We start from the raw sequence: 24,638 nt of genomic DNA, 5'->3' as shown, positions 1-24,638 counted from the left end.
TACCTTGAATATATTCAATTGATGATTGTGTAATATGAATAATTTATCTAGACCTGACCCGGTAATTAACTATTGGGAAGGATTCCATGCGACTGAACTGACATGAATGGTATTAGTTGCGGTGACGTCAATGTTTTCCGATTGTTGTATATTCTACAATTCGTTTAATATTATCGATAAACGAAGCGGGATTTTCGAATGCGGGTGGGAAGGGGACAGTTTAGGTAATAAGGTATTCTTCACAGTTATAGAACGATGATTCTTAATTGGCGAGTTCTATTGGATGATTCTGTATTCATACTATGCTAGATAGTTACGTGTGCAAGGCTGATGTAAAAGGTATCAATCGCATTTTCATGATGAAGATCCGGATGGATGCTGGAATAGGTGCAAATGCTCAAATAAATCTGTACGCCCCGTCATAGAACCTGCATGATGAAACAAAGTAGTGAGCTGCAACCTAAATCAGAGTAGCTTCTAGCTGCTTTGCCACTATCTCCGTCTCTGTCTGTTTACCATTCTTTTGCAGGCCCTGTTGGCCACGACGGCCAGGAATGCCATGGCCACAGCCTTCTCCGCCATCTATATCCTCGGCGCTCCAGTTATCAAGCTCCCATCCCTCGCAGTCTTCACGGACACGCTGCTCAGTCTCCGCAACCGATTTGGCAACCCGTCTCTCGACTTCATCTTTCCAGGCCTGCTCGCGAGAGGCGCTGATCTCTTTTTCAGCAGCTCCATCTGCCTGGGCGTAATCTTCCGGTGCGGGTGTTTCGGAGGTCGCCTGGGCGGCCTGGTCGAGTAACAGACGCGATTTCAGCACGATACCGATCATCGCTTCCACTGTGTAGCGCGCATCATTTCCTGCATTGTGGAGATTCCATCCCGTGATTCCTAGGTCGAGAAGGACCTGTCCGAGAGAACGAGGATTCGTGTCACGTTTGAGAACACGGAAAAGAGTTGCTGTATCCAGCGCCTCCAGGAAGCTAGGCTGCACTACCTTCTGATCACCCTCCTTCGCAGGACTTTCTGGAGACTCAGGGTCATCCGCGAAGAGGGTACTACCCAAAGTACGGAGGTACTTGATGTCTGTTTGCGTGTCATGGCCGAGAAAGACGATATTGCGTGGATGCAGTTTGTACTCCGGCAGTACGCCCTCTACCACAATGCCAGAGCGCGCATCCTTTCCCTCAACCTCGTTGACGGCAAGTTCTATATGTCCCGAATAAGGGGGTTGGAAACATTCGTCGACGACTTTGACGATCTCACTGACCGAGACCCACTCACTCTCTCCGAATTCGAACTTGTCCGGACACCCTGCGATAAAGTCTTTGTTCACGATGTACGATCTCTCCTGGACCCTGAAATGACGAGAGCGGATTCGCGCCATCCAGTTTCTTCCACCCTCGCCTGGCGGGACACCAACGAGATCTAGAGTGTCCAATACAGAGACACCCACCTCAGTGATCTGGTCGTGGCAGCGCTCATTGGACTCGACATCCACACAGATGAAGATGGGCTCGTCTGAAAACGGAAACGGAGCTGGCTCATTCACATTCAGAGGCTCAAGGATCGTGCCGCAGGCTAGTCCGTACTCACGCTCCGCTTTCTGCTTCTCCTCCCAGCTGGCGCTCTCATCAAGATCAGGCGGAAGCAGACCACGAGGCCGCTGCGGACGGAGGCCAAGGTATCTCTGCGTCCTCCTCAGAGTACGAGACCATTCCCGGCGTTTCTCAATCTGGTTCTGCCGCTTCTTGGCCTTGGAAGCCTTTGTTCTATTCTTTGTGGCCTCCAAAGCAGCTTCAATCTTCTTCCGGAAGGCAGCAAATGAACGGTCTACCTCCGGGCTGCACCCGGCTGGAGGATTATGAGCATTTTGATCGTGAGATGCGGTGGAAGCGTTGTACTCTAACTGTTCCTTCATCTCTCGACTTGTGCATTGGCCCAGAAACTGGGGCTGCGGAGTCCCGTCCTCTTCAAATGGCAGCATCAGGCCCAGATGGACGTCCGTGGGAAGAGACAAGGTGCAATTAAACTCGTCGTTGATCTCGTCAATCAGTTCCTGGACTTGAATGGCAGGCACTAAGAGCAGGGGCCGAGTAGCCATATAAGGCGGGGGATGGATATGGTACCTGCGTGATTCATTAGCGGGTGAATGCTTTGACCACAGCCATTGATGCTGATCGAGGTGAATAACAATGAATTCCCGTGTGAGGAGGCATCTTCCTAAGGATTGGTGATAATGCACGGAAGTTACTCACAAGTTCCAATATCTCTTCCAGAACTTGCCCTCCGTAAAGAACTGCTGTGCAATGGCCTCTGAGGCCTCGCCTCGGAGGTATTTGTAGGGCAATCGCGAAACCGCCATTATCGGACAAAAGCAGCGAGAAAGAGGGAGATTCGAGAGATTATCCGTGACAGCCAAGTTTTGAGCGGCTATTTTGCGTCCATGACTCTTCCGTGCATCTTTTTTGCTGGGTTGGAGAGATGCATCCTGTACGGCTTCCTTGGCCTTGCGCTGTGCGGTGCGTTTGCAGGCTGAGAGATAGTCATCTGATTCTTCAGAGTCTGACATCACAGGAGGTGGTTCTGGTCCGAAGACTTCATCTGTAACTGGTTGACTCGATGCCTTTTGCTTTGGCTCAGCTGTCTCTGAGTGTGGTGCTGGGGCAGTCTCTGGGGCAGGAGTAGGGACTCGCTCAGGGACAGGATCTGGTGGGTTGGGCAGAGGCTCTTTGTAGAGCTGCACATCAGTAGTGAGAAGAGAGCTATCATGCTCAAAGAGAAGCTTCAGGCGCTCTGCTCGATCCATGGTGGACGCCGTGGGGGGATATTTGATGGAGATGGGACGAGATGAGAGGAGATGCTCGTAGATGTCGGGAGGACATGCAGGAGCCCGCTTGCTGAGAACAAACAGCTGCAAAAGTTCTACGTGTGCTACACAGAAATGAGTACACAATGTGATAATGCTGACATGCTCTGAAAGAGATCCATGCAAATAGGTAATCATTTGTGCAGATAATTCTCAGTTAATCAGTGTCAGCTACGAGCATTGGGAGGTAGGTAATTGTTGCATAATGGCATCGACTCTATGGATGATATTGCACCCAGAAACTCACAGTGATGAATATGAAGTGATTATTAACTTCTCTGGTATGCTATTGCCAGCAGTATTATTGTCAGCGGACGATAACATAACTCGAAGGAGAGGTCCGCCATCTGGTGGTGTGTCACTGATGGTCCAGATAGATCCACCAGGTTTTCTTTCTAATCGAATGCCTCCCAGGGATATACGGGGTATAATCAGAAAATAATCAGAATTCTATCATCTTAGATATATGATTTCTTTGATTACTATCAATTATCACTATGTTATTCCTGTATGATCACTACCTCCTACTTGTCGCTCGGAACAACGTCGACCCGACTCGCGCCGCCACCCAGCGCGTTCCTCGAATCCCGGAAGATGCGCATTGCTAGAGTCGTCGATCTCGTCCCTGTCGTGACTGCTTGACTGCCTGCTGATCTGCTCGCCTCTGCTGATGCGCTCGTCGCCGCTCCCTTGTCCTCCTCCCTTCATGAGCCGGCAGCTTTGACTACAGGACCTCAAGGACCGCACAGATGGTCCCGCTCATATAGGAGGTCTCAACAGCGAACGTCCCCCAGCTGATCTCTTGTCGTTTGGGGTGCCGCTGCAGCGCATGATCCGATCCATGATGTCGGACGATACAGACGACAGCGGCGAGCTGCTGCTCGATGGCCCCTTCGATCCAGACGCGCAGGCTACCGTCACCGACTTCATTGACTACACCGAATACCTCCCCGCGGATCTGATCCGTTCTCTCACCCTTATCCGTCAGCTGGATGAGAGGTATCTCGCCGCTGCGCAGACAGTTCACGAGTTGACAAAGACCTACGGACAGCTACCAGACATCCCTCCCGAGTCCCGGCCCAACATTCGTGCTCTGCGCAAGGAGATTTCGCGCCAGCTGGATCGCGCCATCAATGCGCGCGAGTCGGCTTATGCCGAATCCTGTCGCCTCTACGATGTCGTCGACCGTCATTTCGAACGCTTGGACTGCATCAAGAAGAAGCTTTATGCCCTTCCAAAGCCTCCCTCCCGCGAACCCACGCCTGCCCCTGCCCCCGTCTCTCCAGAGAACAAGCGCTCCAGAACCGGTAGAAAGGGCGAAGATGGCGCGTCGACCACGCGCATCACATTACGTGTGGATGGCCAAGATCAGAAGTCGAGGAGCCGCCGGTCGTTGCTTACTGGAGGACATGGCTTCAATCCGGATTCGCCCATTGCTAGTACAGAACAATCCGACGTGGAAGCGGAAACGCAAGGCTCTCTAGACACGAAAGTTGCCAAACCCAAGAAGGAGAAACAACCGAAACGCCCTCGAGCTAATCGCCCATCTGGAATGGGCACCAATGTTCACAGTTCGGTTGCCGGGATCTCAACCAGCAACGCTTTGGCATTGCTCAAGCCACCTCCAGAGGATGCCAAGATGGGAAGTGAAGATCTCCCATGGCTGCGCCTGACAGAGTGGGAAATGACCAAGCTCCGCAAGAAGATGAAGAAGAACGCGGTCTGGCAGCCAAGTGAAATCATGATCCATCGAGAACTTGCTCTCCGCGGACGTGGATGGGAAGGCTACAGGGCAGCCAAAGCGGCTGCGGAGGCGGACGGGACGGAATTCATCGACTGCGACGACATAATGAACAACTACGTGCCTGGAAAGCTCATCCGCAAGACAGAAGCTGGCGGAGAAGCGGCCGCCGTGGAGGAGACAAAGCTGAGCAATCGCGGTATGAAGCTGAACGAGGCCAAGAAGTTGAAGCGCGAGACCTTAGCCAGAGAACAAGCAGCATTGGCTGCAGCGGAAGCAGAGCTCGCTGCGAAGCGTCTCGGCGACATCGGCTCCACCTTCAAGAGCTTGTTCCCTACCCCTGGGGATAGTGCCCATGGTACCCCTGGACAACCAGGAACCTCCCAGAAGGCGAACGGTGCTGCAGGAAAGGAAAAAGAGAAGGCCAAGACCCCGAAGAAAAGAAAGCTCGAGGAGACTGCTGTTTCTGAGCCGTCGGCTCCCACTCAAGAGACTGAAGCAAAGTCCGCCAAGAAGCGCAAACCGAGCAAGTCTACGCCCGTTGCGACAAATGTTGAAGAAAATGCGGCTCAAGAGAAAACGGTTGCAGTCCCTGAGCCTGAGATTTCCACAACAGCTCCCGCGGCTCCCACTGCGCCTTCTAGTCCTCCGAAGAAACCATCTCCGGTGCCATCAGCAAAAGCACCAACTCCTCCAGCAGCTCCGTCTGTTCCATCTGCTCCGCCTGCAGCAGAGTCTGTTGCTGCTCCAGTCGCGCCGGCCGCGGCACCCGTCTCGAAGCCCACTACGACCCCAACTCCTCCAACCACCCGTCCTCCTTCCCGGCGACGCTCTGCTGCCCATTCTGCCGAGCCTGTGAGTAGCGTTATCCATACTGGCCTCCGAGAAGGGCTACGCCGCAAGAGTGCTACCCCAGCCAAGACGCCTGTCCCAGAGCCTATTCGGCCACCAAGTGCGCCTGCCACCACGGCAGCAAGTCGACGGAGCAAGCGTCCTGCCCCTGGTCCTGTGTCTTCAGGCCAGGACGGCGGTGCGGCCGTCAGCTACGGACGGAGAAAAGCCAAGCCAGCGAAGAAGAAGGCCACATCTCGAGAACCGGGCCCTCAAGAGAGCTCAGTCGCTCCCAAGGAAGATGTTCGCATTGACGAAGACGGCGTCTTAGAGGAAATAGATCCGAACGAGCCACGCTATTGTCTGTGTGGAGATGTGAGCTTCGGAACGATGATTTGCTGTGAAAACAACGATGTAAGTAATCATACCATTCCCACTTTTGACCAGCCTAAAAACAATACTAACTGTTTCTCAAAAAAGTGCGACAAAGAATGGTTCCATCTCGACTGCGTCGGTCTCTCGGAAGTGCCCAGCCGTACTGCCAAGTGGTACTGTCCCGACTGCCGTGTGAAACTCGGCAAGGGCCCCAACGGTATCGTCAAGGTTGGGTCCCGTCGATGAAGAGGCCTAGATGGCGGTTAATCGAGTTGGTTTTATAATAAGCGCAATGATACCAAGGGAGTTCGGTTTGAGAGAAAATGGCATGACCGGGATGACAGCGAGTATGGGTTCTCCTTTGCTTTTTTTTATTTGGGAAGTGCGCGGGTGATCGGGAGTGATGGAGTTTACTTCCTGTTTCGTTGGTGTCTAGATAGGTCGAGAATATGATATGACATATATTTCTTCGGGATATGAGTATACGTTGAACATCCTAACTTCGTACATACAAACCCACACTAACCTCCTTCCCCTTACCAAAAGCCATATATATCTGCTTCTACTTCAACTCCCACCTCCCATCCTGACTCACAATCTCCACCGACCGCTTCTCGTCCAGCGAGACCCGACCCGCATGCAAGATAGCCGTAGTGGCAATAGTATTTTTCAGCGTCGGTAGACCGCGCGCATCGAGCTGGTCAAGCGTCACGCGGCCCTCGTTCAGAGCCGTGACGGCATCGATGAATTTCTCGAAGCTGATGTATCCGTAGCCGGTTTGGCCGCCAAAGTTGCCTTCCTCGTCGGGGGCATAACGCATGTAGAAGCTGCAGATCGCGTAATTAGTAATTGGGAGCGTTGCAAGAAGGAGAAGAGGGGGTTGGACTTACGGGTTGAGCCAGATGAGTTGGCCCTGGTCGTCATCGGTGAGGTCGTAGCCTCTCTTGGCTTGGTTGATGCGGATTTCGCCCTTGGAGCCCATCCCTGTGTTGGGTTTTTATTTAGTGATTATTCTTTTCCCTTTTTTCTTTTCTTTCTTGCTTTCTTTCTGTGGGGAAAAGCAAGGTTTCGTAATATGAATGGATGATACGCACAGTGAAAGTACTGATTCGAATGAACACCCGCCTTCTGCGGCGCCGTCCAACTAGCCGTATACACGCCCGTCGCGATCTTGGACGGATCATTCTTCTTCCTCCACTCGACAAGCAGCGTGATAGTGTCTTCCGTCTCAGGAACACATCCCAGATCAACAGCAGTGCCCTTGGCTGCTGACGCGGTGACCTTGACCGGCGTATAATCAGGCACCATGGACTCGCAGATATCGACGTGATGGGAATTCAGATAGTATGAGATATCACTATCCTTGCCGGCCCAGGCTTTGAAAGTCTCCAGTTGGCTTTTCGGTTGGCTCATGTAGCTGTAGAAGTAGTTGAAGTCGCCCAGGGTGCGGGCTTTGGCTCGCGCATCCGAGTAAGCGGGATCGAAGCGTTTGTGGTGCTCGATGAAGACGAAGACGCCATGTTTTCGGGACTCCTCGAGAAGGTTGAGGTGGTGGGAGAGTAGCTTTGTGGCGGGCTTTGTGATCAGGACGTGGATCTTGCGCTGAATGGCGTATAGAGCGATTGGGTAATGGGTTGTGTCGGGGGTGAAGATGGTGATGGCCGAGCCGGGTTCGAGGGCGTCAATGGCCGTCTTGTATGCTTCGGGATCCGACTTGTCGTCGGCGGGGAATGATTCGAACGAGACGTCTAGACCGTTGTAGACTTCTGAGATGTTCTTCTGCAGATGCTGTTCTATAAGTATTGCCAGGGTGTCGAGGTCAGTTCAAAATCCATGCTGACTCTTCAACTATTTTTTGCTTGGATGGATGGGTTTGCAACTGACTGATAGCTGGGAACTTGTGGCCAGACACTCCGACCATGCTCAGCTTGCCCACTTTGCCTCGTCGTCGAAGATCGAAGAGCGTCAATCCAACAACGCCAACTTTCTTGTCTGAGCCGGAAGCTCCTCCACCAACGAAGCCGGTGGTGTACTCTCCTGTGCCCACCTGTTCGCGATCAGCTCCTGTCCGTAAGAAAACGAGCTGGATGAACAAACGGTTCTAAACTCACCATCAAAACATCGGGAGGCGCCATTGTGTTAGTGTCCCTCTTCGACTATCTTTCTATCTGCAGACGATACGGATCTTCAACGGCAAGCTGTTTGTTGCGGGGGAAGCCCAAGAGCAAAATACAATACTGTACTGGCTACGTGACGGGAAGAGAGAGAGTGCGGGGAAGGAAGAAAAGAAAAAAGCTGGAGCTCAAAACTCGTGTCGCGTTCAATGCTTACATTTTATCTCTATCGACTCTGGTGAGATTTATTCCTCCGGCTATTATCGACACCTTCGTGGACTGGACGGCCGTGTCGCTCACCCAGGGACGTGAAGCGAATTGGTTGCGCGGAAAAAGTCGACTTTTGGATTCCGCCGTTCAATAGCCGACAACTAATTGATTACTGACCAATTAACTTGGGTAGCAGGATAAAAGGAGTAATTCTTGTATGCCTGTTGTTTAATGAACCATGTTGTTAGTTGATTGATGAAGTACCTGTCCATCTATGTGCACATACAAGAATGCTATTTAACTACTAGTTATCGATTTCCCCCTTCTAGATAACTCCAACCACCCATGGCAAATTCGAAATCCCTTCTATAATCCATTCAAAGAATCCATCGGCAATTGAAAAGGAAATCAATCACCTTAAGGCTTAAGCTCTCTCCCAGATGCTCCCCCACCATGACCCATATCCATTCCTACTGCCCCGCGACGCTAAGATAATACTAATGGGAAACTCAACGCTTAATTTCCTATTGGTGGAATAATTACTTTCCGTTCCCTGGAGATTATTCGAGGAGATCTGGAAAAGCATGAGTACAATCAGGTCAATCTGATGGCTTTTTCTCTTTGTGCCGATCATGATTTATTATGAGTCGGTTCGTCGCTTGAGTTCTTTTTTGCCTAATGTTAATAACGGGTCTGACTTCTTTGGGCGCAGGATTGGTCAGGAAGGACTCTTCCGGTGGGATGTAAGCGGGGTGGTTGAAGTTATATTGAGTGTAAGGATAGATAGAGTACTCTATACTTATTACTCAATGCGAACGGTGTTGTTCCGGGACCCGATATGCCATAATATATCGTTGTATTTAAATATCAATCGCCCAATTTCCCGTCTTATTTTCTTTCGTTGTCTCCTGGATTATCATCCTCAAATCATACCAACATACAGAGTTACTTACTGTAGGTGAAGGAGCGGCAATATGTCGTATGATCACATATAAGCAGATATCGAATCGCTAACGCTCAGAATAGAACATCTAATTCCTAATCCAACATGACCAACAAACCGCGAACTCCTCTTCGCCCCGGAGTCTACGCTCCCACCGTAACCTTCTTCAACCCGGACACCGAAGACCTCGACATCCCCTCCATCCGCAAACACGCCGTCCGCCTCGCCAAAGCCGGCCTCGCCGGTCTCGTCACCCAGGGCTCCAACGGCGAAGCCGTCCACTTAACCCGCGAAGAGCGCAAGACAGTAACGCGCGAGACGCGCTCTGCGCTCGACGAAGCCGGCTTCCACAACATACCCGTCATCGTCGGGGCCAGCGAGCAAAGCATCCGCGGCACAATCGAGCTGTGCAAGGAATCCGCCGACGCAGGCGGAGAGTACGTCCTCATCGTGCCGCCGAGCTATTACCGCACGGCGGTGGGGAATGATGATTCGCTATATGAATACTTCACCGGCGTAGCGGACGGGTCTCCCCTGCCTGTGATTCTATATAATTACCCCGGCGCAGTAGCGGGGATAGATATGGATTCAGACTTGATTATTCGGATTTCGCAACATCCGAATATAGTCGGGACGAAATTCACCTGTGCCAATACGGGCAAGTTGACGAGGGTAGCGCGGGCATTGAATGCTATCGTTCCTCCCTCTCCGCTCGTGGACAACACGGACACGACGTCAGCGGAGAATAATCATCCCTACGTGGCGTTTGGCGGCATGGCGGATTTCACGCTTCAGACGCTCGTTTCGGGCGGTTCAGCTATTATTGCGGGCGGTGCTAATGTCCTTCCCCGGTTGTGCGTGCAGGTGTTTAATCTCTGGAGTGAGGGGAAGATCGCAGAGGCCGTCGAGCTTCAGAAGTTGCTGAGTGCGGGAGACTGGGTGCTCACGAAATCGGCCATTCCCGGCACGAAGAGTGCTATTCAGAGTTACTACGGTTACGGTGGCTATGCGCGACGGCCGCTGCGGAGACTCAGTGAAGATGAAGCGAAGTCGATTGCGGATGGGATCAAGGATGCGATGGATGTCGAGAACAGTCTGCCGGATTTTGGGGCTAACTAGGTAGGTAGATAGATGCCTTTATTGGACTGTGTATATAACCTCTCTCCATTCGACATCGTTTGGGCAGTCTATACATTTGACTGATAAATAGAGTTAATAATTAGTTAGCTGAGATTGTTCGGGAAGACCAGTATGTAGATAGATCTAGGATATCAGAAGCAGCTGCATCGATCAGTAAATAATATAGTAATAATATTCAATTATATTCCAAGACTCACCCCGCAGATCTACAGCCCTCAGCCCGTGCCCTAAGCCCTAAGACAATAACAGCTCTCGCCCGAGTGACTTTAACCCCGCGTCGATCAGACTCGATTATTATTAATCACAAATATCCACGAGTTAGATTCAAGATAGATGATACCATTTAACTATAAATAAGCGGTCTGTTCGTAATTTTTACTATACCGCTAAAAGCCGCTAGAACCTTAGAGAAGCACTAATTGGTTTCATGAAGTATGAACAGCTTCTGTATTGGGAAGGTTATATAAGTCTTTAGGCGGTTAGGCGCAATTAGTGGTATCATGTAGTGGTAAATTGAGCTTTTTAACTATGTATGTATAAGGAGGGAGAAATCCCTTCTTGAGAATCGACTCCAATGACGCCGTGTAGTTTATGTTTACTAGATCTAAATAACATATGTACAATGGAGGAGTACCATTGAAAGAGTATATCTAGCTCTTTTTCACGACTCTATTATACACTAGGTATAGTCGAGGTAAAAGTTATAGTAGTTTGATGAATGTGAGAACGCCTTGCGATCCTAGAGCTTAGTAGGTAGTAGTATTCAGATTACACCGAATTTGGTATTGTGACATCTTAATTAGGCATTATTCTGCCGGCAGAAATGTTGGGCGGGTTTGGTTGGAGAAATAATCCTATTTAAAAAAACCTACTGTAGTTAGCTATAGCTAGTCCAACAGTCAAAGCACATCTAGACTCTCCACTGGGCCAATCCCAGAGACGGTATCACGGTAAAAAAAAAAAAGGGCAAAAAAAAAGCGCTCGGCGAGTACTCGGGAACCGTCGGACGGCATAGCCGCATAGACCACCATGAGGGGTAAATATCAAAATTCGGAGATGTACGGTCCCGCAGGGCGGCCTGAACCGTAATCGCATCGATGCCCCTCGCTATAACGGCTTGTTCCTGTTCTTCGGATTCGGCATGTCAGCAAGGATCCCAGAGCTTAGGGTGGAAGGACCTGTTCCCGGTGAAGGGCTGACTACGGGATTATTCCCGTATAGCGACAATCTGGTAAATAACTGGAAGGTTGCTGCTTCCAGGCTGCACAGTTCAGTATGATACGAAAGCCGCGTCCCTTGGGCCCATCGGCGGGGCATATCAAGCGGCTCCATCGCAAGAGCCAAGTATTTATAATCTATCGTCTTGTCGGCGGTTGCTGTGCATGAAGATCGGTCTTGTGTCTATCCGACTCCAGTGTAACTTTGGCGAGCGTCCCTATCTTTAGGTGTACTTGATTAGGAATCCGTAAGTTTCCTTTGTTCGTTTTGCATCGCTCATCGTTTTCTGCAGCTTCTGTGCCCCTGCGCTGTCTCGCTGCGGCTTGAGGTACTTAAACAAGCTGTTGATCCCCCTCTTGCATGCACCCAGGCCAGAAGAACAGCACATCCCACTGCCAATACGCCCCTCGTGCAGATCCAAAGCGCTGAAGCTCTAGTTATCTCAGGAGATACAACAAAAATGCCTTATCCCGAGGAAGCAGAAGGATTCCAGGTCGACAGCCCTGACAGCTGGACCACCTTCCACAAGCGTTATGTGCGTGATTCCTCTCGATCCCAACATGCGCGTTCGACGGTATGCTGACAATGTCGGATGGCTGTAGTTCCCTCTCAACCCGTTCGGCGACTATGGTACGTTACAGCGAACCAGCAGGATAGAGCCTTTCGACCCATGGGAGTGGTCGCTAACCTAGACCTCACCAACAGATGTCGACGTCAAGATCGAGGCATGCGGTATCTGCGGTAGTGACGTTCATATCATTAGTGGTAAGTTTTAACAACAAATATGACAGTGTCAGAAGCAAACTGACAACTGCTAGGTGGATGGGGAAAGCAGCACTTCCCTCTCTGCGTCGGCCACGGTAAGCTCTCCTCCAGCTCCAGTCGACAGTCATAGAAAGCTAATATTCCATTGAAGAAATCGTTGGTACGGCGATCCGCGTGGGCCCCAAGGTGACTCTCATCAAGGAGGGTCAGCGCGTTGGTGTCGGTGCCCAGGTCTTCTCTTGCGGAGAATGCAAGCAGTGCAAGAACGACAACGAGACGTACTGCCAGTACAAGCTGATTGACACCTATGGCTCCAAGTGGCCTGAGACTGGACTCGTCAGCCAGGGCGGTTACGCATCCCACATCCGCGTGCACGAATGGTGGGTGTTCCCCATTCCGGAGAAGCTGGAGACCACCATCGTTGCTCCTATGCTGTGCGCTGGTATCACCGTGTTCTCTCCCCTGGTGCGGAACGGCTGCGGCCCGGGCAAGAAGGTCGGTATTGTCGGTATCGGTGGTCTTGGCCACTTCGGTCTGCAGTTCGCAAAGGCGCTGGGCGCTGAGGTTTGGGCTATCTCCCGTACCAGGGCTAAGGAGGAGGATGCCCGAAAGCTGGGAGCTGATGGCTTCATTGCCACTGCTGAAGAAGGATGGGAGAAGCCTCACCGCTGCACATTCGATCTGATCGTCAATGCGGCCAACTCGACCAAGAACTTCGACCTCGCCAAGTACCTTTCCATGATGGATGTTCACGGCCACTGGATCAATGTTGGTCTCCCCGAGGAGGAGGGACAGGTGATCAAGGCCCAGCACCTGATCAGCAATGGTGTTTTGATCGGTGCCACCCACCTGGGAAGTCGCCGTGAGATGCTCCAGATGCTGCAGCTGGCGGCCGACAAGAACCTCAAGGCCTGGGCTGAGGAGGTCCAAATCAACGAGGAGAACCTTGCTGTGGCTGTCCAGCGCATGAAGAAGGGCGATGTCCGCTACCGGATGACCCTGACCGGCTATGACAAGGTCTTCGGAAACTAGAATGCAGTATTTGCAATGAATGCACTGTACATAGCCCCTTGCTGATGACGATATGAACTCAAAGAAGCGGTCTAAGAATGAATAATCAAGTAAAGGATCATATAAAGCATGAAGACGACAGCATGTCGTGTAAATTGAAATATACAGATGTAGAGGAAACTATAGGAACGGGTTCTTTTATACTTGTGCGATGTTATCCCACAAGGTCCCCGGGTCTGGGGCGCTTATCTTGTCTTGTAGATGATTTGGCCGACCAGCGGATGTTTCAATCATAGTGCACAATTATAATAAATGGGGATATCCAGAAATACGAAAATCATTGCCAGCAAGAAGACGTGGTGTGCTCGAGTAACCAAATCATTTCACTTTCCGCTGTCCGTCCATCGTGGAGGAGCGAGCGGAAAAGCCAACGCCCGTCAGAAAGGCAATCCTCGTAGCGGCCCCGAAATAAACGAAGGCGACATTACCCCAGTCCATCTCCGTCCAATGGTGGATCTTCCAGTAGACATCAAGGCCCAGCGGAAGCAAGCTATACAGATGCCCGAAGTCCGCAATCAAGAGGCCTACCAACAGCGCACGCCAGACACGGACATCATCTGTGACTCGCAACACGATGGCTTCGTTCAGCGCAAAGAGCAAGTACAGATTTGCCAACTGTCGCAACACGACCTCCGTGCCCACGGGGATATCCAGCAGCGGGGCTGACCGTAGATCCGTCAGCTGGAGGTACGCTTGGGGTCGCACTCCCGCATAGAAGGCCCCTATAAGGCTGAAGAATGGTTCCACGTAGAGCAGGAAGATGCGATAAAAGATCGGGATCCGCTGGCAGTGAGGGGCCATTATTATTATTATCGCTGCAACGTTGAAAAGACGGGCGAACCAAACGCAATGGATGCCAGCGCAAAGGGTGAGGATTTCGTCTCTCCCAGTCGGAGCGGTCTGTGATCGGGATGCCTAAACGAACGGAACAGGACAGGTCGGAAAGAGAATTCGACAAGAACCATGGGACTGGCTGGCGGTGTAGTCGGGGTTGACGTCTTGTCTCGATGACCACAAATGAAGCCGCGAGAACGATCCCAGGGAGTTGATCCTCTCCGCCACCGCCGCCCGTTCTGCCCCTGGCCAACTTTTCTCGCCGCCCCGGGCGTTCGCCTTCAAAAAACTAGTTGTAGGCAGCTTATCCGGGGTTGACCTGCGCTCGCCCTGCACCGATCTTTTTCTTCTGACCTCACGTCGCCGCTCTTTTGTTGTTCATGGATATGGTATCCGCACCCGGGTTTGGAGTTCTACGGTCCTGGTCGATTATTATTATTCTTTAGCGGTCTGCGTCTTTCGCGGGGAGGCATATATCGCCCGCTACCCTGCAGCGCCCCTTACATTGCTTTACGACCGTCTTCGAAACCTGCGCATACGAGCCGGTCTTGAGGCCAATTTCCCAATTAATATTTAATATTCCACTGCCACGAGCCGTCCTGGGAGACCGCACGCGCTCCTCCACGCCCCCGTTTCCCAGCCGTCTTTCTATCACATCACCAGCCATCTCGACGGCATGTCTCCAACAGATGGGGCTGTCGGCCCAACGACGCAGCGGCGAAGGTCGTCTGTGATGCTTCGAGTCCGTCCTAGAACCGCTGTTTCCTCTGCTTCCCCTGGAGCTTCTCCACAGATGCCCGCATGGCCTCCGTCAGACAGCTGGAATCCGTCCCGCGAGGTCAACCGTCGAGACGCCGCTCAACACTTTATGGACGAGCAGACTACACAAGCGGAGCGATGGGAGGACCATGACGCATACAACCAAGAGGGCCCATATAATATTGCACATGCGTTGGAGGAACCGCCTGCGTTCGCAGAGCCCGGTTCTGGGCATCGTTCCGGGCATCGTTCCGCTAAGAGCTTTTCAAGCTTGCGTCACGGTGTTGATGGCCTACGTGCTCTTGGACGACGGCTTTCCGTGAGTCTTCGCAGTAAATCGTCCAAGCACGGTCTTCGCGTTCCGCTCGAAGAAGGTCCAGAAGATGAATCAGCCGCCAGGCGTCAGTTTTATGGAAGCTGGGAGGGAAGATCGCGGACGTCCTGGTTCAAACACCATGGTCTCCATCGTCGACCATCTCTTCCCACTGTTACCGCGCTACAGAGTTTGTATGCTCCGGCCGGTTATGTTTTGGCACCTATTCCTGGCAATGGCACTGAGCCTCCAGTTCTTCCGGATGGTCCGTTTGGCGGTACTGCCGCGCGGGCTGCCGCAGCAGCTCAGAACGAATTGACGAATGCCGAGCGTGCAGCAACCAAGGCTGACTCGAAGATTTGGGATGGCAAAATCACTAGAGACTCGGAGAGTGGGATCGGGATTGACTTGCGGGACCGCTCCGAAATGTCTGACGCCGAACTGGCAGTCGTCCGCATAGGTAAGACCTTGTCGAATCTGTTTCATGACGAACATGGCTTATTGAGAAATTTATAGACCCAGTAGAGTATCTGCCCACCGAAGTCATGGCTCAGGTCCTTTCATGTCTTGACCCAGAGTCCCTCATGAACGCTGAGGCTGTCTCGCATGCTTGGCGCAATGAGGCGTCCTCTCGCCACGTTTGGAGGACTGTCTTCCGACGCGAGTTCGGACCTCGTCGCCATGAGACATCATTAACAAGGCGGAAGACACAGTCGGCTGGTCTGGGGAAGACTTTACCTGACCAGGACTGGAAGCGAATGTTCATGGTGCGCCAAGCACTGGAACATCGTTGGAAGGAAGGAGAGGCTGCCGCAATTTACCTCCAAGGACACAAGGACAGTGTTTATTGTGTCCAGTTCGATGAGTATGTATCCCATCTCCCAACAGTTCGAACCATATATCTAACTATATCTTAAGACACAAGATCATCACAGGTTCTCGTGATCGGACCATACGTGTATGGAACGCTCATTATCCTTGGCAGTGTCTGAAGATTATCGGTCCTCCACCAGGAGACTCAGCTGGGGTGGGACCAAATGTTCTTATGAACCTCACAGCGCATTCTTCAGAAAAGTCAAAGTCACCAATCGTCACAATCTGCCCTCCTTCCAAGCCAACAGCGGGTCTCGTTGCGCCCCTGGAAGAGTCAGGCGATTACCACAGTGCTTCCATTCTCTGTTTGCAATTCGACGATGAGATCATGGTCACTGGTTCCTCTGATTATACGTGCATTGTATGGGATGTGAAGAACGACTACAAGGCCATCCGTCGTCTCGAAGGCCACAAGGCTGGTGTTCTGGATGTCTGCTTCGATGACAGATATATTGTCTCGTGCTCCAAAGACACCACCATCTGCGTGTGGGACCGCCATACTGGTGAATTGGTTAAGAAGCTACTAGGTCATCGTGGCCCAGTCAACGCAGTGCAACTGCGCGGTGACCTCGTCGTCTCCGCCAGCGGAGATGGTGTAGCAAAGCTGTGGAACATCACCTCTGGGCTTTGCATTAAGGAATTCCCCAGCAAAGACCGAGGTCTTGCTTGTGTGGAATTTAGTGAAGATGCACGCACCATCCTCGCCGGCGGAAACGATCAGGTGATCTACCAGTTTGATGCCAACACGGGCGAGCTGGTCAACGAACTGAAGGGTCACGCTGGCCTCGTACGGTCGCTGCACCTGGATGATATGAACAACCGTATCGTCAGCGGAAGCTACGATATGAGCGTTAAGGTCTTCGACGCCACCACCGGCGATCTCTCAATCAACATGGGAGGTTGGACGACCAGCTGGATGCTGAGTGCTAAATCCGATTACCGACGCATTGTTGCCACGAGTCAGGACTCGCGGGCAGTCATCATGGATTTTGGGCATGGTTTGGATGGGATCGAGTTGCTCGAGGAGTAAAAATAAACGGAGCATTCTTTTGTCATTTTCTTTCTTTTCTTTGGTCTTAATAGCTTGGTTCCTTTTTGGCGATCTACCGGCAGCACACCCGATCTCGGCAATCAGCCGTTTCTATTGCATTGTATCTCATTTGTCCACTGAGTGGATTGTTTAATTTCTCAGTCGATCTTGAATCTCGACCCTGAATAATAGATAAGCGCTTGCTGTTCAAGAGTTGTACATTAATTACATTATGTCGTTCCACGTCGAATCTAGATACTTGCATCGGCGGTACTTGGTTGTTCTCAGAAATATAGATTGCAAATACATCCCTCCCTTGGTATAATTATTTGTCGTAAAACGCCATCAGGATAAGAATGGCAAACAGAAGAGAATAATGATGCCAGTGCTTTCTGCTCCGGGCCTTAGGGGGAAAGCCCACGCTGATTGGCTGCGGTGTTTTAGCGCCTTGCAGAGCCCGTGGTTTTGTTAACGCAACAAACAAATCTCCAGCTACTTCATCTTCACACAGCGTCAACAATAACAAACGCGCTTAGAACCAGCTGGTTGTGCCGTTCTCTTGTTCTATCCAGATATCAGCTTATCTGGAACTGTCACGCGTATTTACTTTCCTGCCGAGCCCGAGATCAGGTGCACTTCTACCCCGCCATGGGTGAATCAAGGTATGACTACCATTTACCCCTGGGGACCCCTGCGTTAGCATATGGTTGTGCTGTTCGTGTTGTGGTTTTGCTCACTGTCTTGTGTAATTTACAGACAAGAGCTGCTGGCATGGTTGAACAACCTGCTGCAGCTCAATATCACGAAGATCGAGCAATGCGGAACTGGGTACGACTTGCCCCTCCTATCCTTCCTAGAACGACATCGTCTGTCGGACAGATAGCATCGGACCAGCCTTTAGACCGTTTTCGTGGGGAATAATCGAGCATAATGTCTGGGAGATTGTTGGAGTGAGCAGTATCTGACAATATTTCTGTTTAACAGAGCCGCGCTGTGTCAGGTGTTCGATTCCATATACTGTGAGTTTTTCTAGACTCGGCGCAAGCGGATTCTAGCCGTATTCCGGAGTGGAATGCTCACAGTTGCCTGTCTGCAGTGGATGTCCCCATGTCGCGCGTCAAGTTCAACGTGAACACCGAGTACGCCTACATTCAAAACTTCAAGGTCCTCCAGAGTAAGTGACTTCCACAACGAAAATCATGATATGTTTTCTTCCCGTCTTCTGACAACTCCTGCCTGCACGATCAGACGTTTTTCTCCGCCACCAAATAGACCGCCCCATCCCCGTTGAGCAGCTCGTCAAGTGCCGGATGCAGGACAACCTCGAGTTCTTGCAGTGGACCAAGAAGCACTGGGATCAGTACTACCCGGGTGGTGACTACGACGCTGTCGCTCGCCGTAAAGCCTCCGGTGCTCCCTCGTCGTCTGGTGGCTCTCGTGCTGGCGCGACTTCGGCGGGTGCAGTTAGGCGGGGAACTACCCCGACAACCGGTGTTCGTCGTCCGGGTGCTGTCGGCGGACCGAATACCGCTGCTCTGCAGCAGGAGATTGCTCAGCAGAAGGAGGCTATTGCGGGACTAGAAAAGGAGCGCGACTTCTACTTTGCCAAGCTGAGGGATATTGAGGTGCTGTTGCAGACCGCTGTGGAGGCTGACCCTGAGCTGGAGAAGGAGGAAGATTCGTTGGTGAAGCATATCCAAGGGATTCTGTACTCGACCGAGGTATGACCTTGCCGCTCTGTTCGCTGTTCATTATGATAAAGTGTCGTTGGAGTTGACTTTCTTTGCTGACTGATTCACAGGAAGGATTCGAGATTCCTCCCGAAGCGGAGGAGGCAGCGGGTGAGGAGCTGGAGACCTTCTGATTTTCCCGGCAACTGTGCATCACTATTAATACCCCGAATCATCCGTATCCCCTTGGCCCTTCACTAACGACATCCATTCCGCATCATCATCATCATCACAGCTCTCGTTTTGCCCGGCTGCTTCTCTGATACATTTCTGCATTGGCAAGCGTCTGGTGGGAGGAAATAAGAACCTAGCCCCAGACCAGGTGATCCTGCACCTGTCTGTAAAGAGATAGGAGCAAAAATACAGACGGTTCTTATCTTGGTAGATATGTCTCGTGTACCTAGGTATCTTTCCGGATCGCTGGAGAGAATCGATAATATAGACTTTAAGCTTCCGTCGGGATCTCAGCGCATTTTTCACATATTGCAGTCCAAATATCGAACAACATCCTGCTCATTAGCAAGTTCCACAATAAACCCCCTCCACCCCTGTGTGAAACCAGCTACACATTTTACCTGGCCTAACAGACAGAATCTACTCCGTACGAGCGTGATTCATTCGTAAAAGTAGAATCAAACACCAAATGAAAGCCACACTCATATATGTAGCTCTAACAACGGCCCGGAAGGCAAAACTGACTAGATATACTAGTCAGTTAACTAGAACAGTATAGCAACTATAGTTTGACTGATTGACTACTACTAAGTTAACAAAAAACGGTTAAAACCTCATGCCCCGAACTTTTGATCGAAAGGAATGATCGACAGGAATCCAGAACTGTCGCGTGATCTTCTAGTGTATTATATAGCAGTAGTGCTATAGCTTAATACAGCCTCATTGTAGAGTTAAGTTAAAAGCAGGGATTATTATTATTATTATTATTATGAAGTACTCTTGCATTGCTGAGGCAAAGCCAAGACAAGCCAAGCTAAGTTAAGCTAAGCCGTTTGATGATGAGAGAAAAGCAAACAAAAGAAACAAAGAAGAACGAGAGAGAGAAAGAAAAGGAAGAGAAAAAGGGGCTTGGACCAGCTAGGGTAGGGGGGATGTTCGGCCACGCCCACGTGCGGAAAGGGGAGGGTGGATTGAATTACTCTCTGGCTTAGATATTCTGATATTATTATTGTTGTTGTTATTGTTATTATTATTATTATTATTAGTGTAGGGAAATGAATATAACAAGAGTAGTAATAAGGAACGACGCATTCCATTGGATAAATATAGTTTAGATCTTATTTTATATTTGAGAGTACTAGTTATTATTAGTTAGTAGTGGTTACGTGATGAGTGTGTCTCTTATTCTTACTTGAATAAGAAGATGATGTTGTTTCGCGCATTCCTGGTGTGGAGAAAAGGTTGGTATACCATACGGAGTACGGAGTAAAAATACTCGACGAAATGTTCGGTGGGCAAATAAATCCTTGGCGATTATTTGTTCAAAACGGGGAACACGTGACCCGGGAGGCTTGCCGTGATCCTATTATTATTCCGGCCGTCGCACATGGCTGGAAGATGGGAAATTAGTTAATTGGGGACCTAATAATAATCAAATCCCCGCGTTGCATTCCCATCAGATAGCCCGATGGGCTTCTGCTCGATGTATGTATCTATTTTTCGCTCTCCGTCCCCATCGTATGATATATGATGCTTGGCTAGAAGAACTATTGGAAGTATAAACCCCCGTTCGAAGGTAGCAAATCGCCACTGGGGAGCAGGGCAGCATTTTCCTTGATTGTGGCCGACGGGCTGGACAGGCATCGACCAGACCGGAGAAAGTGACGGGCCGGCATGTGCAATTAAACATGGCCCCCAATGGGGGATAGTGCTGCTGTGTGCAAGCCCTAAGCCCTCATGGCGCCGACGCTTCCCGCTCGCTAACAGCGCGCTAGAAGAGGCGCTAAACGGCAGCGGGAATAGCCTCCTCCACTGCCTCCACCATGTCCACGACCTGGGCTGCCGCGAATGACCCGCAGCCCGCGATGGCGCATCTCGCCAGCGGGCCATCACCAGCGTCTCGTCGCCCGTCATCAACCACTCAGCGCGCTCCCTCCCCGTTCCTGACAGAACGACGATCTTGTTCCTGGCCTGGCTCGTTCGCTGTCCGATCTCCTGCGTCTTCTCCGCCAACATCGAGCTCGGACGTCTCGTCTCCTCGTTGTGACAGACGCTCCTCGCGCACCTGAACGAGGCAGAGGAAGTGAGTCTCGACGGACAACCGCCCGCTCAGGACGAAGGGCTTTCGTTGACGCTGTGGAGGTCTCGAGGAAGAAAAAGAAGAAGAAGAAGCAGCAGCGTCTGAGCCAGCAACCAGTCTTTTCGACGGGTCCCGTCGTGGGACGTTCCAGAACCGGACGAAACAAAACAAGGCCAACCCAGCCAGCCAGCCAGACGGACAGACAGACACTGCGCTGCCCATCGAGGCCGAGCTTCTCTTTTCCTCCCCATCTCTATCACAGGCGCCTTTGCAGGATGCATTATTAGGCCTTTCTGTCACTCATTACAGGTATGCTGCGTCCATGAGCACCCCATCAGATCCGCGCTGGGCGATCCGTTGGTAGGTTCAGACTGACCCGGGCATTGGCCCTGGTATAGCTTCATTAACGTACGGTCGTTCCTTTTATCGTCTGTTATACGGTGACGACCGACATCCACTCCTTCGAAAACGCCTTCTGTTCTGATATTGCCATCGGGATTATCGCCTGCATCGATTTGCGGCATCCACCACTCGCTTTTCCACCGTGTTGATCTGGATTTCCACTTGCCTTCTACTTCGTGTTGCCTACGGATTTTCGGAGAGCATTTTTCGAACAATTGGAGCCGCAGTGGCCCAGGACATTCCTTGAAAATATCTTGCTTGACTATCTTTTTCTAGCGATTCTGGCGTGTAGTCCAGGCAGACACACCACATTCGCCCGTCGCCAATCTGTTGAACTGCCGCCAGATCAAGTCTCTAAACGTGCAGTTTGGAATATCGGAAAAGGATTTGGCTCGATTCTCCTGTACCGACATTGCTTTTCCACGACGCATTTTTCGAGAGACCTTTGTGAGCTTTTGACTCGGTTGAGACCAAGATTTGATGGTCAGAAGACCCGGGGGGTTACTCGCTCCCAAGATGAGTCGGTATGGGAGGAGGGCGAGGCATCCTCACGTCAGCCCTGAAATGAAAAGGAGACTGGAGTTGGAGAGACGCAGGGACGAGGCTGCATCTGCCATAGAGGGAAAAACAGATGATGTAACGGAGACGAAGCATGGTGGGAACCCCAATTTGGACCCTTTGGAACCTCGCCAGATGCAAGAACAGGACGAAAATTCTGTGACGACCGCTGTGGTTACCGTTGTGGATATTGTTGTTGACAGTGGCTCTCGTACAATAGGACAATTCACAGTTCCCACGCTGCCTGCGACAATTTCGGACTCTTCCCTCGGCTATTTCACCATTCCGTCAGACCTGACCACTCCCATCATCGTGTCGTCTACTCCAGCGTCTCCGGAAACTGCAACTTCTACACCATCTGGAAACTCTGGCTCTCCATCCCCTTCAGTGACGCCGACACCTACCCGGGATAGTCGACTTCCTACGCCGTCTGACCATTTCTTTTCGCACATTCCGTCCTCTTCACGAGCGATTCCTTCGCCAAGTGCATTATTCTCCGGTTCTTCATCTGTTTCATCCGCTTTGGCCACTTCCGCTTCATCTGCTTCAACCTCAATCTCGACATCGGGTTCCAGATCGTCAATTTCCACCATTCAGTCTGTTCTATCTTCCTCGTCTAGCAGTGCATCTTCCTCCGGCGTGACTTCCAGTTCTGCGCAGTCTAGCACATTCGGTTCGACAAACGGGTATTCCACCTCTGCAGCTACCACTGGAGCTGGTGCAGGCGCTGGTGGCTCAATCTCTGGAAGCGGAAACAGTGGACAGCCTTCATCAGGAGACGATTCAAATTCACAAGGCTCCGGTTCAGGTTCCTCTAGCGGAGTCAACACTCCCCGTGTAGTCGGAGGCGTCGTGGGGGGTGTGGCAGGTGCCTTCTTTCTGTTCCTTTTAGCACTACTTGTACTTCGGTGGAGAAAGAAATATGCTCATAAGACTCGTGGGGCTCTTGCGTCTGACGATGCGACAAGTGGTGCGGCCCGTTCAGAATCTGGTGCGCCGAATGCTGAGATGATGTCCCAACGGTCCAGCGTCACCCCTCTCGCAGCAGCCGCAGCTTCTGCAGGATTCTTCAATCGTTGGAGAAACTCGACGCAGACCGTGAGCACGCAAGATACAACGCCAAGCGAGCGAGGATTTCAGAAAATCTCAGGGCGGAAGATCCCCTCCGTGTTGCGTACAGGGGGTGATGGCTATGGTAGTGGTGGTGAGGAAGAAATTGTTCCTGGTGCGGCAGCGTCCAGCACGGATTTGTCCCCAAGGCCAGGCCATCTTGCGACTGCACCAACGATTGTGGAAACCACTGCTGAGGGAGATGAGAATTTTATTCCTTTTGATCGATTTGAGCCCCCCTTAAGTGCGTCTACGACTCGAGCAAGTGATGTGGACAGAATGGACGGGGTCTTCATGCGACCTTCGCCTGCTAGATCTCCGGTAGCAAGTACCGTCAACCTACCTGAGTCTGGTCAATCGCTTCCAACCCGTCAGGTAACTAGGGCTTCCTCTATACCGCGGCGACCTGACCTGGTAGGCAGGAGTCACCCAAGTTGGGATGGCAGCAGAGGCAGTCGATTCACTGAAAGTATCGACTGAGATTCCTTGGTGCCCCCAGCTTGAGCAGTGGCTTGCACTCTTCAGAGGGATGCTATCTGATCTTTCTTTCTCACTACATAATTTTTGCTCTGTGCATACGTGCTTTCAGCAACAGCTTTGATCGAACGGTGTCTACCTTTCTCCGCGCGCACGCACGTGACCTGCTGTCTGCTTTCGTCCCATTCTTGACCTCTTATATTCCTGGACGGATCTTGTATGCTGGGCCTTCGGTTGACACTTGTTCTTGAACCTAATATTCAGGAATCGCTGGCTGGGAGATTTTGCCTTTGGCCAGGATTGACCTTTTGGTTCGGCGTCATTTCCGTTCCTGATGGAAGAGACAGCAGGGCGATAAAGCGGAAGCATACCTGGTGATGGTTAACGGCCATCACCTGGTCAATCATCTTGAGACACGTTCAAAGCTTCTTTCTATTCTCTTCGCATTTTTGTTTTGAATGTCCGGATACCCAATTTTCCTCGAACCTTGTTCATCACTCTCATGACTTGTTTGTTTCATATTGGTTTTGGTTTCTGATCTCGTGTTCGAGTGTTTGGTGTACATGTGAGCACGTGGAATTTTTACACACACACACACACACACACACACACAAGGACGGCGCAGAAAGGCGGAGGTCTTTTGGTGTGTGCTTACTGTACAGTGTACTGTTTCCAGCTTCTTTTCGCTGGTCTACTACCGCTTTTTTTTTTCATTTTGTTGGTTGCCTTGAAACCCTCCCAAATAATCCAGGCCAGCCTGAATGGGCCGCGGCCTCATCGGATTGGGATGGATGATCTTCATGTCCTATGTGCTTGTGAGTATCGGCGAAAAAGTTTCATCGTCATCGCAATGGTACTATTATTTCCCTCGGATCAGTTCACTTTTACCTGAATCTGCCTTGCGTACGCAGTCCGTCGAATTCTTAGGTCCCAAGGCTCAATCGTGCAGCCTTCCCCGTATATCCCTCATTAACATTCATGTCTTTTGCCGCATATACCAGACTCCAGCCTCCAATATAAT

At 51.2% G+C, this 24,638-nt stretch overlaps 10 protein-coding genes across 10 annotated transcripts; 6 read left to right on the top strand and 4 right to left on the bottom strand.

Annotated features, from left to right (window-relative positions):
- Window positions 1–69: 69 nt before the first annotated feature.
- On the bottom strand, window positions 70–3,347 carry C8Q69DRAFT_472787 (QDE-2-interacting protein). The gene is made up of 2 exons (XM_028630998.1): window positions 2,259–3,347; window positions 70–2,129 (listed from the first exon to the last, which is right to left on the bottom strand). Exons 1-2 carry the CDS (start codon window positions 3,005–3,007, stop codon window positions 461–463), a joined length of 2,418 nt encoding a protein of 805 aa, XP_028483773.1. The 5' UTR covers window positions 3,008–3,347; the 3' UTR covers window positions 70–460.
- Window positions 3,348–3,475: 128 nt separating this feature from the next.
- Window positions 3,476–6,275, top strand: C8Q69DRAFT_472781 (putative PHD finger domain protein). Its single transcript, XM_028630997.1, has 2 exons — window positions 3,476–5,855; window positions 5,922–6,275. The coding sequence occupies exons 1-2, from the start codon at window positions 3,699–3,701 to the stop codon at window positions 6,060–6,062; spliced, it is 2,298 nt and encodes a 765-aa protein (XP_028483772.1). The 5' UTR covers window positions 3,476–3,698; the 3' UTR covers window positions 6,063–6,275.
- On the bottom strand, window positions 6,221–8,257 carry C8Q69DRAFT_317220 (putative NAD binding Rossmann fold oxidoreductase). The gene is made up of 5 exons (XM_028627320.1): window positions 7,928–8,257; window positions 7,701–7,863; window positions 6,911–7,609; window positions 6,707–6,800; window positions 6,221–6,643 (listed from the first exon to the last, which is right to left on the bottom strand). Exons 1-5 carry the CDS (start codon window positions 7,949–7,951, stop codon window positions 6,379–6,381), a joined length of 1,245 nt encoding a protein of 414 aa, XP_028483771.1. The 5' UTR covers window positions 7,952–8,257; the 3' UTR covers window positions 6,221–6,378.
- Window positions 8,258–8,948: 691 nt separating this feature from the next.
- C8Q69DRAFT_317298 (dihydrodipicolinate synthetase family protein) lies at window positions 8,949–10,377 on the top strand. The gene is made up of 3 exons (XM_028627321.1): window positions 8,949–9,094; window positions 9,162–10,202; window positions 10,307–10,377. The coding sequence occupies exon 2, from the start codon at window positions 9,189–9,191 to the stop codon at window positions 10,200–10,202; it is 1,014 nt and encodes a 337-aa protein (XP_028483770.1). The 5' UTR covers window positions 8,949–9,094; window positions 9,162–9,188; the 3' UTR covers window positions 10,307–10,377.
- A 1,292-nt stretch (window positions 10,378–11,669) lies between these two features.
- Window positions 11,670–13,417, top strand: C8Q69DRAFT_317001 (NADP-dependent alcohol dehydrogenase VI). The gene is made up of 6 exons (XM_028627317.1): window positions 11,670–11,769; window positions 11,888–11,976; window positions 12,044–12,071; window positions 12,147–12,206; window positions 12,260–12,301; window positions 12,358–13,417. Exons 2-6 carry the CDS (start codon window positions 11,902–11,904, stop codon window positions 13,236–13,238), a joined length of 1,086 nt encoding a protein of 361 aa, XP_028483769.1. The 5' UTR covers window positions 11,670–11,769; window positions 11,888–11,901; the 3' UTR covers window positions 13,239–13,417.
- Window positions 13,271–14,320, bottom strand: C8Q69DRAFT_317092 (hypothetical protein). Its single transcript, XM_028627318.1, has one exon. The coding sequence runs from the start codon at window positions 14,076–14,078 to the stop codon at window positions 13,596–13,598; it is 483 nt and encodes a 160-aa protein (XP_028483768.1). The 5' UTR covers window positions 14,079–14,320; the 3' UTR covers window positions 13,271–13,595.
- Window position 14,321: 1 nt separating this feature from the next.
- Window positions 14,322–17,123, top strand: C8Q69DRAFT_316929 (putative F-box and WD40 domain protein). Its single transcript, XM_028627315.1, has 3 exons — window positions 14,322–15,643; window positions 15,700–16,048; window positions 16,102–17,123. Exons 1-3 carry the CDS (start codon window positions 14,788–14,790, stop codon window positions 17,084–17,086), a joined length of 2,190 nt encoding a protein of 729 aa, XP_028483767.1. The 5' UTR covers window positions 14,322–14,787; the 3' UTR covers window positions 17,087–17,123.
- Window positions 17,124–17,562: 439 nt separating this feature from the next.
- On the top strand, window positions 17,563–19,077 carry C8Q69DRAFT_316931 (calponin homology domain-containing protein). Its single transcript, XM_028627316.1, has 6 exons — window positions 17,563–17,748; window positions 17,843–17,914; window positions 18,071–18,105; window positions 18,183–18,260; window positions 18,335–18,807; window positions 18,888–19,077. The coding sequence occupies exons 1-6, from the start codon at window positions 17,735–17,737 to the stop codon at window positions 18,948–18,950; spliced, it is 735 nt and encodes a 244-aa protein (XP_028483766.1). The 5' UTR covers window positions 17,563–17,734; the 3' UTR covers window positions 18,951–19,077.
- A 1,834-nt stretch (window positions 19,078–20,911) lies between these two features.
- Window positions 20,912–21,292, bottom strand: C8Q69DRAFT_508463 (hypothetical protein; the record flags this gene model as incomplete). The annotated part of the gene is made up of 1 exon (XM_028632981.1): window positions 20,912–21,292. The coding sequence occupies one exon, from the start codon at window positions 21,290–21,292 to the stop codon at window positions 20,912–20,914; it is 381 nt and encodes a 126-aa protein (XP_028483765.1).
- Window positions 21,293–22,036: 744 nt separating this feature from the next.
- Window positions 22,037–23,620, top strand: C8Q69DRAFT_508462 (hypothetical protein; the record flags this gene model as incomplete). Its single annotated transcript, XM_028632980.1, has 1 exon — window positions 22,037–23,620. One exon carries the CDS (start codon window positions 22,037–22,039, stop codon window positions 23,618–23,620), a length of 1,584 nt encoding a protein of 527 aa, XP_028483764.1.
- Window positions 23,621–24,638: the final 1,018 nt, after the last annotated feature.

The sequence above is a fragment of the Paecilomyces variotii genome (assembly GCF_004022145.1).
Source record: "Paecilomyces variotii strain CBS 101075 chromosome Unknown C8Q69scaffold_8, whole genome shotgun sequence".
Classification (NCBI taxonomy): domain Eukaryota; kingdom Fungi; phylum Ascomycota; class Eurotiomycetes; order Eurotiales; family Thermoascaceae; genus Paecilomyces; species Paecilomyces variotii.
The sequence above is the reverse complement of the archived record's forward strand: the minus strand, read 5'-3'. Positions and strand labels throughout refer to the sequence as shown.